The sequence below is a fragment of the Choloepus didactylus genome, chromosome 6 (genome assembly GCF_015220235.1).
Source record: "Choloepus didactylus isolate mChoDid1 chromosome 6, mChoDid1.pri, whole genome shotgun sequence".
NCBI classification, from domain to species: Eukaryota; Metazoa; Chordata; class Mammalia; order Pilosa; family Megalonychidae; genus Choloepus; species Choloepus didactylus.
Genome location: NC_051312.1, coordinates 33,030,255 through 33,045,265, shown reverse-complemented (window position 1 = coordinate 33,045,265; position 15,011 = coordinate 33,030,255). Strand labels below are relative to the sequence as shown.

The 15,011-nt window shown below is 40.5% G+C and overlaps 1 protein-coding gene across 9 annotated transcripts in view; it reads right to left on the bottom strand.

Moving 5' to 3' along the window:
* AMBRA1 (autophagy and beclin 1 regulator 1) overlaps positions 1 to 15,011 on the bottom strand; it is a 182,743-nt gene that overhangs the window by 133,401 nt on the left and 34,331 nt on the right. For 6 of the 9 annotated variants that reach the window (XM_037838594.1, XM_037838595.1, XM_037838593.1 and 3 more), the window contains 2 exons: positions 14,571 to 14,637; positions 12,540 to 13,993 (listed from right to left, as the gene is read on the bottom strand). In XM_037838594.1, coding sequence (XP_037694522.1) covers positions 12,540 to 13,993; positions 14,571 to 14,637 — 1,521 coding nt within the window. The remainder of the gene's footprint in view (positions 1 to 12,539; positions 13,994 to 14,570; positions 14,638 to 15,011) is intronic. The other 3 variants (XM_037838600.1, XM_037838601.1, XM_037838599.1) reach the window with 2 other exon arrangements.

The following is a 15,011-nucleotide window of genomic DNA, read 5'->3' as shown; positions in this document are numbered from 1 at the left end:
CAAGTGACCAATGGGAATAACTAGCATCAAGCCCACTACAACAGCCATTCCTTATACTCCCTTTATAAGGCACCTCACTTTTTTATATTCTTGATTTACTCCAGTTTCACATAGTAAGATTTCACAGATACCCTTTGGAGCTTGAAGTCTAGTAGATGGTACTAGCAGACAGATAAAATATGACCTGCAGGAAGTATGTCATGGCAAAACAGATGTTTTTTTTTTTTAAAGTAATGATGGGGAAAGGAAGATGAGAACTGGCATTTCATAAGTGCCTAAAGTTGTAAAAGCAACTGATATGTTTTATCTCATTTTACCTTCACAATAAAAATTTTTACAACTGAGGATCAGAGAGTTTACTTAATCTGCTCAAGGTCACACTGTAGAACCAGGGTTTGAACCCCAAAGCCCTTATATTAGAATAAATTATTCCACAGAATAAATCACAAGAAGAGAGAAGAGAGGGAACCTAAGGGGACTGACTATGAGACTTAAAGCAGCATTGAATTACATAGGACACATACAAAAAAACCAAAAATAGTATAAAGGGATTCTAGCACATTATAAGTTTTTGTTTCTTTCTTTTTTTTTTTTTGAGGGGGTAGTGTTAAAGAGTTCCTAGATGGTCTAAAACAGCATTCTCTAATTTTAGAGTGCATCAGAATCACCTGTATGTTTAAACATGCAGATTGCAGCCCACCCTCCTTTCAAATTCTGTTGGTCTAGGGTGGGGTCCAGAAACCTTCTCTTGTAACAAGTTCCCAGGGGATGCTGAATGTTCCTGGTCTGAGGACCACACTTTAAGAACTGTCGAACCCAGGGGAGTGAATCTCCCTGGCAACGTGGAATATGACTCCCAGGGAGGAATGTAGACCTGGCATCGTGGGACGGAGAACATCTTCTTGACCAAAAGGGGGATGTGAAAGGAAATGAAATAAGCTTCAGTGGCAGAGAGATTCCAAAAGGAGCCGAAAGGTCACTCTGGTGGGCACTCTTATGCACAATTTAGACAACCCTTTTTAGGTTCTAAAGAATTGGGGTAGCTGGTGGTGGATACCTGAAACTATCAAACTACAACCCAGAACCCATGAATCTCGAAGACAATTGTATAAAAATGTAGCTTATAGGGGTGACAATGGGATTGGGAAAGCCATAAGGACCACACTCCACTTTGTCTAGTTTATGGATGGATGAGTAGAAAAATAGGGGAAGGAAACAAACAGACAAAGGTACCCAGTGTTCTTTTTTACTTCAATTGCTCTTTTTCACTCTAATTATTATTCTTGTTATTTTTGTGTGTGTGCTAAGGAAGGTGTCAGGGATTGATTTAGGTGATGAATGTACAACTATGTAATGGTACTGTGAACAATCGAAAGTGCGATTTGTTTTGTATGACTGCGTGGTATGTGAATATATCTCAATAAAATGATTAAAAAAAAAAAAAACCCTTAAAAAAAAAAAAAAAAAGAAGACCTCCCTGAACATATCATCTTAAGTATTTCTCCAAAATTGTCACAGAGAGAGCTTGCACAATCATAGAAGGCTGTCCTGATGCCCACCCTTCCATACGCACAGGCATTCCATTACCTTAACTTCTCCCATTTATCACTCTTGGAAATAATTTCTTATTTGCATATTAAAAAACCTGTCTCACCATTACACTGTAAACTCCATGGGAAGAGGAACCTATTATATCTTCTTCATTGTACAGTACCAGGAATATAATAAGTGTTTAATAAATATTGATTGAATGAAAAAAAAAAAAAAAAAAAAAAGAACTGTCGAAAGATATCACTCCAAGAGTCTTCCAAAGGTTACCTCTAACTCCAGCAGGTCCCACAATAAACACATTCTAAAATATCTACCTCCTTCCTCTGACCCATCACACCAAAAATAGTACCATCTAATACAACCTGCCTAATATGGTGACTCTACAAGAGACTAACAATTCAGCAACTCTGTGCTAGTACAGATATGGCAGCTATGGTTCTTGCCTTCAAGGAGCTTACAGAAAATGACCTGTCCAGCTTTTGCCTGAATTCTTTTTTAGAAGTCATGAGAGACAAGTATAAAAAGGAATCAGGAAAGCATGCACAGAAGAGAGTGCCAAACTTCTGGGAAGACACTAGATTGGAAAGGTTGAAAAAAAGAAAGAAAAAAAAACAGTTCCTCCTTAATTTTAATTTTAAAAGGTTTACATCTGCTACCAGAACAAAGAAGGGAAAGGATAAAAGCCATATTGCTGAGGTGAAGTGATGCAAGGGGACAGCAGGCAGATAGAGACAGAAGCTGAGAAATGTATGTGAACATGTGTAGAGGAAAAAAAAAGTAGAAGAGGCAAAAAGATTCACACTCACACCCTCTAATGTTGCAAAGGAAAAGGGCACAATGTTAACAAGCCGCAATCCTCTTTCTATTACAAAGTCATACTTTCAGCCTTTGAGTCCTTTATTATTACAATTTTCTACTTCTGCTCTGATTTGATTTTAATTTCCTGGCAGGTTATACCCAACTCATGCGGCCTTTCCACTGAAACCCACCCCCTCCCTCACAGTGACAGGTGCAGACATTCATCCTCAAGATTTTACGTAATCCATCATTAAAGGAAGGTTGCTCTCATTCCGCATATCTGACATAAGAAAAATCTCTAGCCAAACTGAGCACCAGTCAGCAAGTAAGCTTGGCACTACCACATTCCCTCTTTGGAAACAGAGGAGGAGTTTGTTAATTATTGCTATTAAAAAGTCAGGCTGCTTTTCAGGTGAGGGGACCGTCAGCCTGGCAACCTACAGCCAGCAAGAGAATGAGTTCCTGTGGGTGAATTAGGCAGAGTAGGTGGAGTGGAGGAGAGGGTACGGCAATGTCCAGTGCCTCCCCCTGCTGGAGCAGAGTGATACGAGACTTAGGAAACTTGCCTACACAAAGGGGACAACATTAAGTAGACAACATAAATGGGTGAAGTCAGCCCAGTGTCGACTAAGGTGCCAAGAAAGCCCATGCCTTGACTAAACAGGCAACTACTGCCAATTGTTATTATGTGGGAATACAAGCCAGTGTTACCATATCTTCTAATTTTTTCAAAAGAATCCAGGAACCTGGATTTATGTGGGAAAAAATGAAATTTTAAAAACATTTTGAGGACCAAAGAAACATATCTGAGGGCTATTTTGCAATCTCAAAATTAATGTTAAGAGGCCCACCCATTAAAGAAAAATTTGCCCGCATGAACACATTGTCAGGAGTACTCCCAAAGAGGAGCAGAAATGCTTCCAAAGAGGGAGAGAAGCTACATACACAGTTCTAATGGGCTGGGACAGATTACAATAAGCAAAACATATTATGCAGAGAAAACCCTATACACCTGGTGTTATTGTCTTGGAAAAACCTCCAACACACCCTTTTACTACTCTGAACAGGTACAGTAGAGAAGGGGATTTGAAGGGGGGGAATGAATACATGGGAAATTGCTCCCAATGTATTTGCAGCTCACATACAGACCCTGTAGTGCTCCAACCCTCTAAGCTGACAGAAGCGATTACATCTTTTCAAGTTCTCAGTGTGTACAAAAAACACACAACCTGCTCTATCTACACCATTCAGCCCCAAAGAGAGGTATGATGGGGGATAATTTAGATCAGTCTAACAGGTGCTAATTTGACCTGCCATGGAGGAAGCGCTGCCAGCCAAGCATACTGCCTGGAGAACCTGGAGACTCAAACCTTTTCTAACACAAGGGCGAGCCTCCTCAAATGCCCATAATTCCCAAGACACACCAAGAGGAGAAACCTTGCTTGTGGGCAGACAGCAAAGGAAACAAGAAACTCTTTATGCACTTACACCTGTTCTTAACCATCAAAAAATCCCAAAAAGACATTACTAAAGGCATCTGGTCCCAAGTATACATAGAAAGAACAGGAGCAAGTGCAGGAGCCCCTTACCTATCCCTTCAGAGCCCTCATTATCATAATGCCTTCTCTCACCATAGCATCTGACTTTTCTAAACCAAGTTCACATAAAGCAGGGATTGGCAAACTATGGCCTGTGCGCCAAATCTGGCATGCTACTTGCTTCTGTACAGCCCATGAGCTAAGAATGGTTTCTATATTTTTTTAATGTTTGAAAAACACCAAAAGAGAAATATTTCATGATATAAAAATTATATGAAAATCAAATCCCAGTGTCCACAAATAAAGTTTTATTGGAACACAGCTACACTCATTCATTTACATATTGTCTATAGCTGCTTTCATGCTATAGCAGCAGAGCTGAGTAGTTGTAACAAAGACCATACAGTGCACAAAGCCTAAATATTTACTATCTCACCCTTTACAGAAAAAGTTTGCCCTGATATAAAGGGTATGAGATCACATCAGCATTCAAAGAACTCAGACACAGAGCAACGCAGCTGGGTAGATGAGTGCAAAGGTGAAAGAGATTAACAGCAATGGTCCCTCTCCAGCACCCCATTCTCATTCCCATATGCCTAACTACCCACAAAGACAAATCAAATGTCTAAGATGGGGCAAGAGACGACTAGATTCTCCCAATCATTTATCAAGACATAGAAGACTAAGTGGCCCAAAGCCAGAACATAAATGAATGACTGAAATGAAACAAGACTGTTGGTGTTGGAGAAGGAAAAGTACACCAATACTTCCAGGTGGCAGATATTTAGAATTAGTAATACAGAAGTCTTTCTCAACCTTGAGGAAAAGGTTTCTGAAAACCTAGCAGTAGAAGAATTTACTGAAGAACTTATAGAGAAATAAGCAGGATTAGGAGTTCCAAGGTCACAACCATATCTATGAAGTTATTTTCACTAAAATAAAACAGAAAATAGAAAACATCATAGCTTAAGTTAGTAATAATGAATACTATAAAATTAGTTTTCAACTACCATTAAAAATGCTCTTATACCCTTCAGCCCCAGAAATTCCACTTTTAGAAATTCACCCTCTAGAAACACCTGCACACATATCCAAAATAGTGTGGCATTGATTGTAAGGGTGAAAAATGGAAACAATCCATATTCTATCAACAAGGAACTAGTTAAATAAGATACGATGCATCCAATTGGCAGGATATCCATGATATATTAAGTAAAATAGGTGAACGGCAGAAGAGCAGATTTGGTAGGATCCCAATTTTAAAGGAAAAAAATGTATTTTAATTTGCAAATTAAAAAAATATGGAGTTAAATTATACAAATTGTTAACAGTGGTTACCTCTGGGCAATGGCACTGCAGAGGACACTAATTTTCTACATCACACATTTTTACAATGTTTGAATTTTTCAAATGAAACACACTTAAAAATCTCTTTGAGTGGGGAGGGAGGCAGGGGAGCTTTGTTACAGAGTACATGCCTGCTAAAAAGCCCTATCTATCTATCTAATCTATCTATCTATCTATCACCTCTTCATCCAAATTCTTTTTTTTTTATTAAATTCAGTTTTATTGAAATACATTCACACACCATACAATCATCCATGGTATACAATCCACTGTCCACAGTATGATAACATAGTTATGCGTTCATCACCACAATCTATCTCTGAACATTTTCCTTACATCAGAAAGAACCAGAACAAGAATAAAAAATAAAAGTGAAAAAAGAACACCCAAATCATCCCCCCATCCCACCCCATTTGTCCTTTAGTTTTTATCTCCATTTTTCTACTCATCCATACACTAGATAAAGGGGGTGTGATCCACAAGGTCTTCACAATCACACTGTCACCCCTTATAATCTACATTATTATATAATTGTCTTCAGGAGTCCAGACTGCTGGGTTGGAGTTTGGTAGTTTCAGGTATTCACTTCTAGCTATTCCAATACATTAAAACCTAAGAGGTGTTATCTATATAGTGCAAAGAATGTCCACCAGAGTGACCTCTCGACTCCATTTGAAATCTCTCAGCCACCGAAACTACTTCGTCTCATTTTGCATCCCCCTTTTGGTCAAGAAGATACTCTCAGTCCCACGATGCCGGGTCCACATTCATCCCCGGGAGTCATACTCTGCATTGCCAGGGAGATTTACACCCCCAGGAGTCGGGTCCCACGTAGGGGGGAGGGCAGCGAGTTCACCTGTGGAGATGGCTCAGTTAGAGAGAGAGAGGGCCACATCTGAGCAACAAAGAGGTACTCAGGGGGAGACTCTTAGGTACCATTACATGCAAGTTTAGATTCTCCTTTGTGGTAATGAGCTTCATAAGGGCAAGTCCCATGCTCGAGGGCTCAGCACATCAAACCGCCAGTCCCAATGTTTGTGACAACATCAACACCAGTCCAGGTGACGATGTCCAACACATCCACACCTTCCCCCAGATCCTCGGGGCTGGGGAGGGGGAGGCTGTAAATATATTTTTTATTATCTGCCCAAATTACTCTGGGATGTGTCACTATTTCACTCCAGCCTATACTAACCTACCGTATCTCACTTCCTATTCAAAGTTCCATGCAATTGTGGTGTTTGAACAAATCGACTGTAGCGTTGTACCGTTCAGAAAATTTAGATCCTGTATCAAATAGATATCTATTCCCTTGGTCTCATATGGAAGTTGAAGTTTTAAAACACAGTCAGTTTCGACCTTTACCCTTTGGCCTGGCTTGCCCTGGTCTTAACCAGACCTGCTTCATTCATATCACTAATTGAAGTCTGGGCTCTTTTTCAGCTTTTTTTTTTTCATCCAAATTCTTAAGGTCTTTCTTATTTTGATCAAGTCCCTGACTGTTGCTTTCTGGTTTTCACCACAGTCCCAAGACACAGATTAATCTAAAAATGTGTGTTATTTGCCTAACTTTAATTTACCTGACATAGCAGAACCCCCTCAGTCTATGCTCAACCAGCAGTCAGAGGGATCCTTTTAAAGTAAAAGTCAGAACATCCTAGTCCACTTCCAATGGCTTCCCAAGTCACTTAGTGAAACACAAAATCCCTTAAGTGGCTTAGAAGAAAAAAACAATCAGATTGACTGGCAGAGATATTAACATCACTGAGATGCCAAATTAAAGACCAACGAAATGGTCTTAAGAGGAGGCTATACACGATACCAGAGCACTCAGGAATGTACAGGCCCTGAGTCATCCATCAGTAGAGAGTCAATATGAAAGAGAGCTGATTAGATGCGCAGGACTTATTACCGACTTCAGTAAAATATAGGAGGGACAAATTCTAGGTCACCTGAGCTCAAGTTATAGAAGGTGTCTTCCAAGTACAACTCCAGATAATGCCACTCCATTTAGTCAACAAGGAGTTGTTGAGCCAATGATTCCCTAATAATGTGTCTGTTTTGCTTTTTTCACTAAAAAAGCTAAAAAAGATTTGTACTGCATACTGAATCATAGAGAATGAATTTCAATTCCATTTAGTCAACTCAACTAACATTTACTGAGCATCTACTATGTGCCAGGTATAGTAGGGATACAGACACAATCACTGCCTTCAAGGAGCTCACTGACAGAAAGGTAAATTTTTTGTCATGAGTGCAATATTATAAGCAACAATACAGCAAGTACAAAAGCAGAAAAGAAGAAGAAGGGATTGTCTGGGGCAGTCAAGGAAGACTTCCCATAGGAAAAGGTGACAGCTATGCTAGATTTTGAATAATAAATCAGGTATATTCCCCATCCAAGGAAACTGTGGGGGTGGGGTTAGATATATAAATATATAAACCCTTTAAACCCAGCTAGGTCAGTGGTACAGAAAAACTAAAAAAGTTGGGCTCATCTCTGTATTATAGTCAGGCTAATTTCTAGGTTGCCTTCTACTTCTTGTAACCTATGATTAGTTCTGCAGACATGCCCATTCATTTCATTCATTTCCCTCCATCAACATTTTGCGGGTTCCCTGGAGAATCCCCCATGTGGCTGGAACTGAGAGATCAAACAAGTTTGGTTGTCCTAGGAAGCTTCAAGATGCCTCAGAGTGCTCCAAACTCCAAAGCAATTCCCTCATATAAGTCTTAGAAATTTAGAAATCCAATGAAGGCTCCTAACTCTACCCTTCAATGTTCCAAATTTTGTGCTCCTGGCTACCTAAATGCCTTCCTCAATTTTCTTCTATCATAAGGGAAAAGGAAAGATCAAAGGACATCAATTCTCAGAACACACTCAGTCTTACTAAATATTCCAGATCCAAGGTCTTGTTACCTATCTGGAGAAAGGGTGCAGAAACAATTTGGTTTGGAGATTTAGTCCAATTTTTATCTCCCAGTTGTCAGCATTTTGACAGTGAACAACACTAACTAGGATCACTTTTTAAGGTCTAACCAACGTAGGCCTATGGGCATAAATAACCAAAACAAAGTGTTTCTCCTAGATCTCAAAAACATAGCATTGTTTACATTTCTAGCCAGAGGATAGATAATTACAAATTATCTATCAGACATCCAATTTCTTACAATAAGAGTTGACTGAAGGGCTCCCTCACTCAATGATCTACAAGAGAAATGGAAATTTTGATGGAGAAAACTGCTGTATGAAAGCACTAATTTCAAATGAAGTGGAGGACCCAGGGGTTTAAATCCCAGCTTTGCCACCGTACCTCTTTTGAAAGTCATCTCCCCTTTCCACATCTAAGTTTTCTCACCTGTAAACAACGAGGCTGGACTAAATAATTTCTAGATTTCCACAGTTTAACAATGTTTTAAAATTACAATCATTTTTTCCTTTTCCTAATACCAGCTTTTAACAGCTACAGGGACTCCTTCTACTAGGAACCACAATAGCCTGACCATCTGCTAGATACTTCGCTATCAGAACCAAAAAGAAGTTTCTTGTGGTGGAACAAAGGACCTGCCACCCAAATTGTAAGCTGGAATCAGGTACACAGACAGCTCAACCTCCAATGCCCACAGGAGACAAACTGTGTCCTGGTTATCAACACTCAGCAGCACAAAGCTATACTGAAATACATACCATGTGCTTAATAATACTCTCACTATTTGCAAACACCATTAATTATCCCAGCAGCACCAAGGATCAAAACATGCCTCTTTAACCTATATCTCGGTACAAGGCCAAAAAACAAAATCCTCTCCCTTCAAGTACAATCGCCTTTTAGGAATTCCACTCACTTAGTAAAAACAGTCACCTACAAAGACTATAAACCGGCTTTGTTGTAAGATTCAACCTCATAAACAAACAGTAAGGACACCCTCTTTTCTTCCCAGCCATGCTAGCCTAGAAGCAGCAGCAGCCCAACAGTGACATCTGCTGGAGAAATAGAAGCAAGTGCTGGCTCATCGGCTAGGGAAGGTAGAATAAACAGAATTAGCACCCGTTTTTAATAGTGATTTATACCAAAACGCAGCCACACAATTTATAAGAAAGTAGTGGCCCATCTTTAATGGGTGTGCATTTAGAACATTTTACAATATATCTCAATTTTGAGTCAGCTGTTAGCCCTCATGGTCTACCACCTCATCCTAATTAATTTAAAAGTGACTCCATAAATAATATTAGATTATAATTCTTAGAACAATTATAATTCTAGATTCCCTCTAATTTTAAGATGTTTTAAAATTAAAGTCATTTTCTCCTTTTCCTAAAACCAGCTTTTAAAAGCTACAGGGACTCCTACTGCAAGGAGACACAATACCCTCCTGCTAGATCCTGTGCTACTAGGACCAAAAAGAAGTTGTTATAGCATATTTATCATTACATAATTATTATAACATTACATATTATTTTATGTTTATGAAAAAATCAAAGGATACACCCCAAACTAAAGACAATGGTTTTCCAGTTAAGAAGAATGGAATTGGGTGGGGGTCCAGGAGGGACTTTTGCTTTCTCTGTATTAATATGCTGTTGTACAGTGAGAACCATGTGAAATATATAATATTTTAAGAGAAAAAAAAAATATATAAAACTGTTTACAGCAAGATGACAAGGAACTTCATTTCTATAATACACATTTTTAAATACTTGAATTTTTAAGAACACAAACAAATATCACTCAATAGTTTTATGGGTTTTAAATGGCTTACTTTATTAAGAAATGATCACGAATATTTTAGGTGTACAATGTGGTGGTCACTAGCCATATGTGGCTATTTAAGTTTTAATTAAAATTTTAAAAACTAAAAGTATAGCTCCTCACATTACTCTAGCTAGCCACATTTCAAATGCTCAATAGCCACATGTGGCTAGTAGCTACTATATTGGACAGCACAGACACAGAACACTTCCATCACTGTAGAAAGTTTTATTGGACAGCACCACTCTAGAGAAACATACTGAAGTATTTACAGACAAAACTGTAAGAAGTCTGGGTGGGGGGAGTGGATGAAACAAGGTCAGCCAAGTGGTGATAATTTTTGAAGCCAGGTGATAGGTGTATGAGAGTTCATTAATTACACGTCTCTCTTGGCTTTTATAAACATTTGAAGATCTTCATAATAAAAAGTTAAAAGAAAAGAAAAATAAATAAAAATGGTCCACTTAAAAACAGGTTACCATAAGGAATATACAACTGAGGGCACCTGGAAAGCTCTAGAGTCACGCAGACCGGAGTTCAAACCCCACTCAGTGACCTATTATGTAACCTTTAACAAGAAACTCCATTTCTCTAAGTCTCACTTTACTCAACTGTAAGACTGCAAATTTAATACCTGCCCTGCAAAGAGTTACTGCAGAAATTAAAAATAATTCATACAAAGCTCAGTAATTGGTATATCTAATTATTATCAAATAGTAGATTTTACTTCAAACCACTCAGATATTTCTTAGGAGAATAGCACATAGAAAGAGGTACTGCAGCATAATGGACAAAAGCTGACCAGAAGCCCAATGACACTATGGGAAAAGGAACTGGTAGGCTTCTTAGAGCAGTAATGAAACCACCTCTTATAACTACCTTCAGTAAGTTTTTTGAGTGCCTATCAGATGTCAAACACTGCGCTTGCTGCCTTCTCACTTCTCCTGACAAAGAGAAAGGACAGAGTCTCAGTTTCCTGATGTGGGCCACTGTGCAAGGTAAAATATTCCAAAGCCAGGAATTTAGGAAACATTAGTCCAGAATGGTCCCAATCATGTGGACAAAGTAATATCCTCTATTACTCTACCTTTTATATTCAACCAAATCTCTCTCTACTCCCCATCCCCATCCCTTAGCAACTCCTACTATATTGCATATACCATGACCTTTCCTCCTTCAGTATGTGCTATTCCCCTAAAATAAAAGTCTTATTCTTTCCAAATCCTACCCATCTTTCAAGACTGGACTTTGTAAACCCTTCCTTGATAATATTGCCCTTTCTCTGAAACTGGACTACATTTATTCTTAGTACCATACAATGAAGCATTTGACTTTCTACATTTTGATATAATTTCATGTAAATAAGTCTTGCCTCTACAATAACACTATATAATCCCAGTGGGGAAACACCACACATCACACTTCTTTTGTATTCCCAATAGTGCCTAGCCCAGTGCTGAAACACTTGTAACCATTCAACAAATACTTAATGACTGAGAGACTGTCTCTAAAGCATCCTCTCAAAATAACTAGTACATTTTGTGCACACTCCATATTCCCACCTTTGTTAGAAGCTTATGTCAGAAAAATTTCAGTTGCTTCAACAGAGGATGTAATGCAGAGCAATATGCTACTTGGATCCAACAGGCATATTCTGGGAGTTGGTGATTACGCTAGATTTGACCTTTACAGAATCACAGAAAGAAGTCCCTAATAAATCAAGATAGATGTGTGCATAGCCATACATAGAACATGTGGTGGGCGATCAACTACATCCACTCTGTTTCTTCCATGAAAGACTTGGCTGGGATGCCAATCTGAGCATGGAAAGGCCTTTTTTCCATGGATGATTACTCTTCCCCCCTAAGGTAAATGTCCATCTGGAAGGTCCATTCAGAGAATTTTAATTGAGCAACTAGCTTGCTTTCAAAAAACATATATCTCTAAGAAAATAGGAACTTTCCTTGATATCTATACATTTATGTATAGATATATAGATACAGATATATAGATATATCTTTTTCCCATTCCATCTGTCAAGTTGCAGTGTTCCAAAAGATAAGGTTTAAGAGGTGAACACAGTTGTTCAAAGTGACACAATCAAAGAAAAGTCAATATGCTAATCTTTCCCACGAAGGGTTCTTTTTTTTACTACTTAATTCTGAACACTCTGGTGCATTTTCTTGCTTCATAATAATTAAGTCATACACAGACAATCCTTTAAGAAGGTCAAAAATCAGGGCAGAGGAAGTCAACAGTTCTATCTCCTCATGCCTCTCTACCCTTATCTACAGTCTCCTTTCAAGACTAAAAATCACATGAGCTTAGCCAGAAATAGAGCCAGCAGAGCTGACTGACTCACACTACTAGGCCCTATCTTATCTCTGACTCTAGAGCAAGATTTTCCAGGAAGATGAATGGAAGCTAGAGATATCAGAACCAGATGCATGGGTCCCAGACACTCCAGATACAACCACAACATTATTGGACTGAAGGAAGAGATGTAAGGAGAAAAGTAAGGGAAGTAGGAGAAAACAGGAAAGCAACTGCTTACCTCCTGAGTGAATCTTCTTCAGAGCTTTCCTCAGACATATCCTGATGTAAGGCCTCCTGTGATACAGTCCCAGATCTGCTGGACTGGGTATAAATTCTTTCCCAGTGGCCTGTCTCCTGGTTAAAGGCCACCCCCACAGTCCTTTCCTCCTGTGGACTAGCAGAGCTGCTAAGCTCCAGCCTGCTGGAGCTGGGTGTTCGGCTCTCAGTCCGCTCAAGAGGTGGCAACTGGCTGCCACTTGATGGCATGCCCTCAAAGGTAGTGGGGACCTGCCAGGAAGAGCTAGCCTCACCAGAAGAGTAGTTTGATGTGGTTCTTTCCCAGCGCAGGGTATCACTGTTGAAGGTCAGGAGATTGTGGCAGGCACGGCAGCGATTTAGGTGGCCACGGGACAGGTTGGAATTGTTCTCACTACTGTGTGGGGTGGGTTGGTGGGAGGGGCCTGGCCTCTCAGAGTCAATGTTATTGTTCAGCATTTCCTGGGCCTGTTGGGTCTGGGGAGCTTCGCCACTCAGGCTCTGGTCCAGCTCCTGTAGCCGATCATACTCCAAGAAGAAGCGTCTCAGGTCACATTGAAGCTCATGGCGAATACCACCTGAGTTGTTCTGGCCAGAGCCATTTCCTCCATCTGACTCGGGTGCCAACCCTGCTGTTGGAAAACCCCTCCCTTCTGTGGCTGAAGTGTAAACAGATGCCTGAGAGCCACCTTCTTGCTGTCTCAACACAGACAGCAAACTCACTGAAGAGGCACTGGTCCTGGGCGGGGGCATAGATTCTGCCTCAGAGCGGGAGTTCAGACTGAGCACTGTCCGGGTCCACTCAGATCCTGTCAGCCCGGGAGCTATTTCTCGGTGATACCTAGAAGGATGACTAGACAGTGGGCCCCCCAAAGAGCGACGGGTAGGACCCAGACTGAGGTTGCGGAGCGTATTGCCAGCAGTGCTGCTCTGGACTGTACTGAAGGCAGATGGCCGGTTCAGGAGGCCCTGGTCCTGCTGCGTTGATGAGGCCTGCTCCAGGGGATGGAAGGGCTCGGTCTGTACAAAAGAAAAGGAAGGGGTAGTAGCCCTGGCAGAAGCAGGGGATACACTGTCCTGGTGTGGCAAGAGGGAAGGAACTCGAGTGCCAGAGCAGCGGCTGCAAAGGCACAGGATCCCAAGGTGCTGGCAGCACTCAGCTGTGGGGTAACTGACCCGCTGTCGGAGCCTGACGTAAGCGGAAGTCCTGGGGCGCTCCATGATGGGCTGAGGGGGAGGCGGTGGGGGTGAGGGGGTAGCAGAATCTTGCACCGTGCTTTGCTCTCCCACCTGGATGCCAGAGGAACGGGAGGACAGCATGTGCAGGAAATTGTGGAGGAGAGGCGTCCGGCGAACAGGTTGTGATTGCAGGAGGGCACGTTGACGATAGTGGGATAATTCTGTTCCATCTATGGGGATCTCTGGTTCATCATCACCCTGCAGCATGGAGCAGGTGAGGCAGAGGATAGAGGAAAGCAGTTATGAAGAACCTCTAGGTAAATAAAGAAAAACTAACTACTGATTATTATCCAAGGAAAACAGCCTTCATAGACAGGCAACAATTCTTTATCCCTGAAGCACTGAGAACTAACTGGCTTCAGATTCAGAATCATCATATGGTATTAAACTACTTGCTTTCAACTGTCAACACATCTGAATGAATACAGCTGACAAACAAAGTCGCTTGCAAAAGGCATCTCTATGAGATGCAGGCAGTGGGGGGAAACAAAATGTCAACCAGCCAGAGGTACGTGAATGACAAGCTATCCAACAATGTCTGGGTTGGCAGGGATGACAAGGGTTCCTTCTAAGGCAATCACCTGGGGTTCAGAATTGAATCTTCTTTCAAAATTATGAATGTAACTTTAAATATACAGTCTGAAGCTACTTTGGATCTTAACTGGAAAGAAGCACTTGGTCACTGAGAATTAAAGTCCAATATAATCAAAATTAGTGCACTAATTTAGAAAATAACCCACAGTTTAGATGGAGTTTGAACTGCTAACTAACTTACCTGTTGATTAGAGGGGTTAACAATCGCTGTGAGTAAGTAGTGTCCAAGGGGATCAAATCTCACCAGACTGAAAACAGAAGAAGATAGAGACAGAGACACGCACAGAGAGACTACGTTAACTGAGAAAAGGAAACTTGTGTTCTAATTTACAGCAATCGTTACTGATAATTGTGTGACTACCCAGGCATCTGATTCATGTTAGAGACTTCAAAAATTGCGAACAGATTAAAATAAAAAGGCTCAATATTTTCTGTTATCTCCTTACACCTGCTGGAGTAAGGGAATATGTATCACTAAAATGATAATTTTACTTTAGAAAAATATCTAGGCTTCCATCCCAGGAAGCAGCAATATTAAACAATCATTTGTTCATATCTCAGAGCCCATCATAACATAAAGCTCCTATACTCTGTCACAGGTTCAGTTCTTCCTTCACATAGC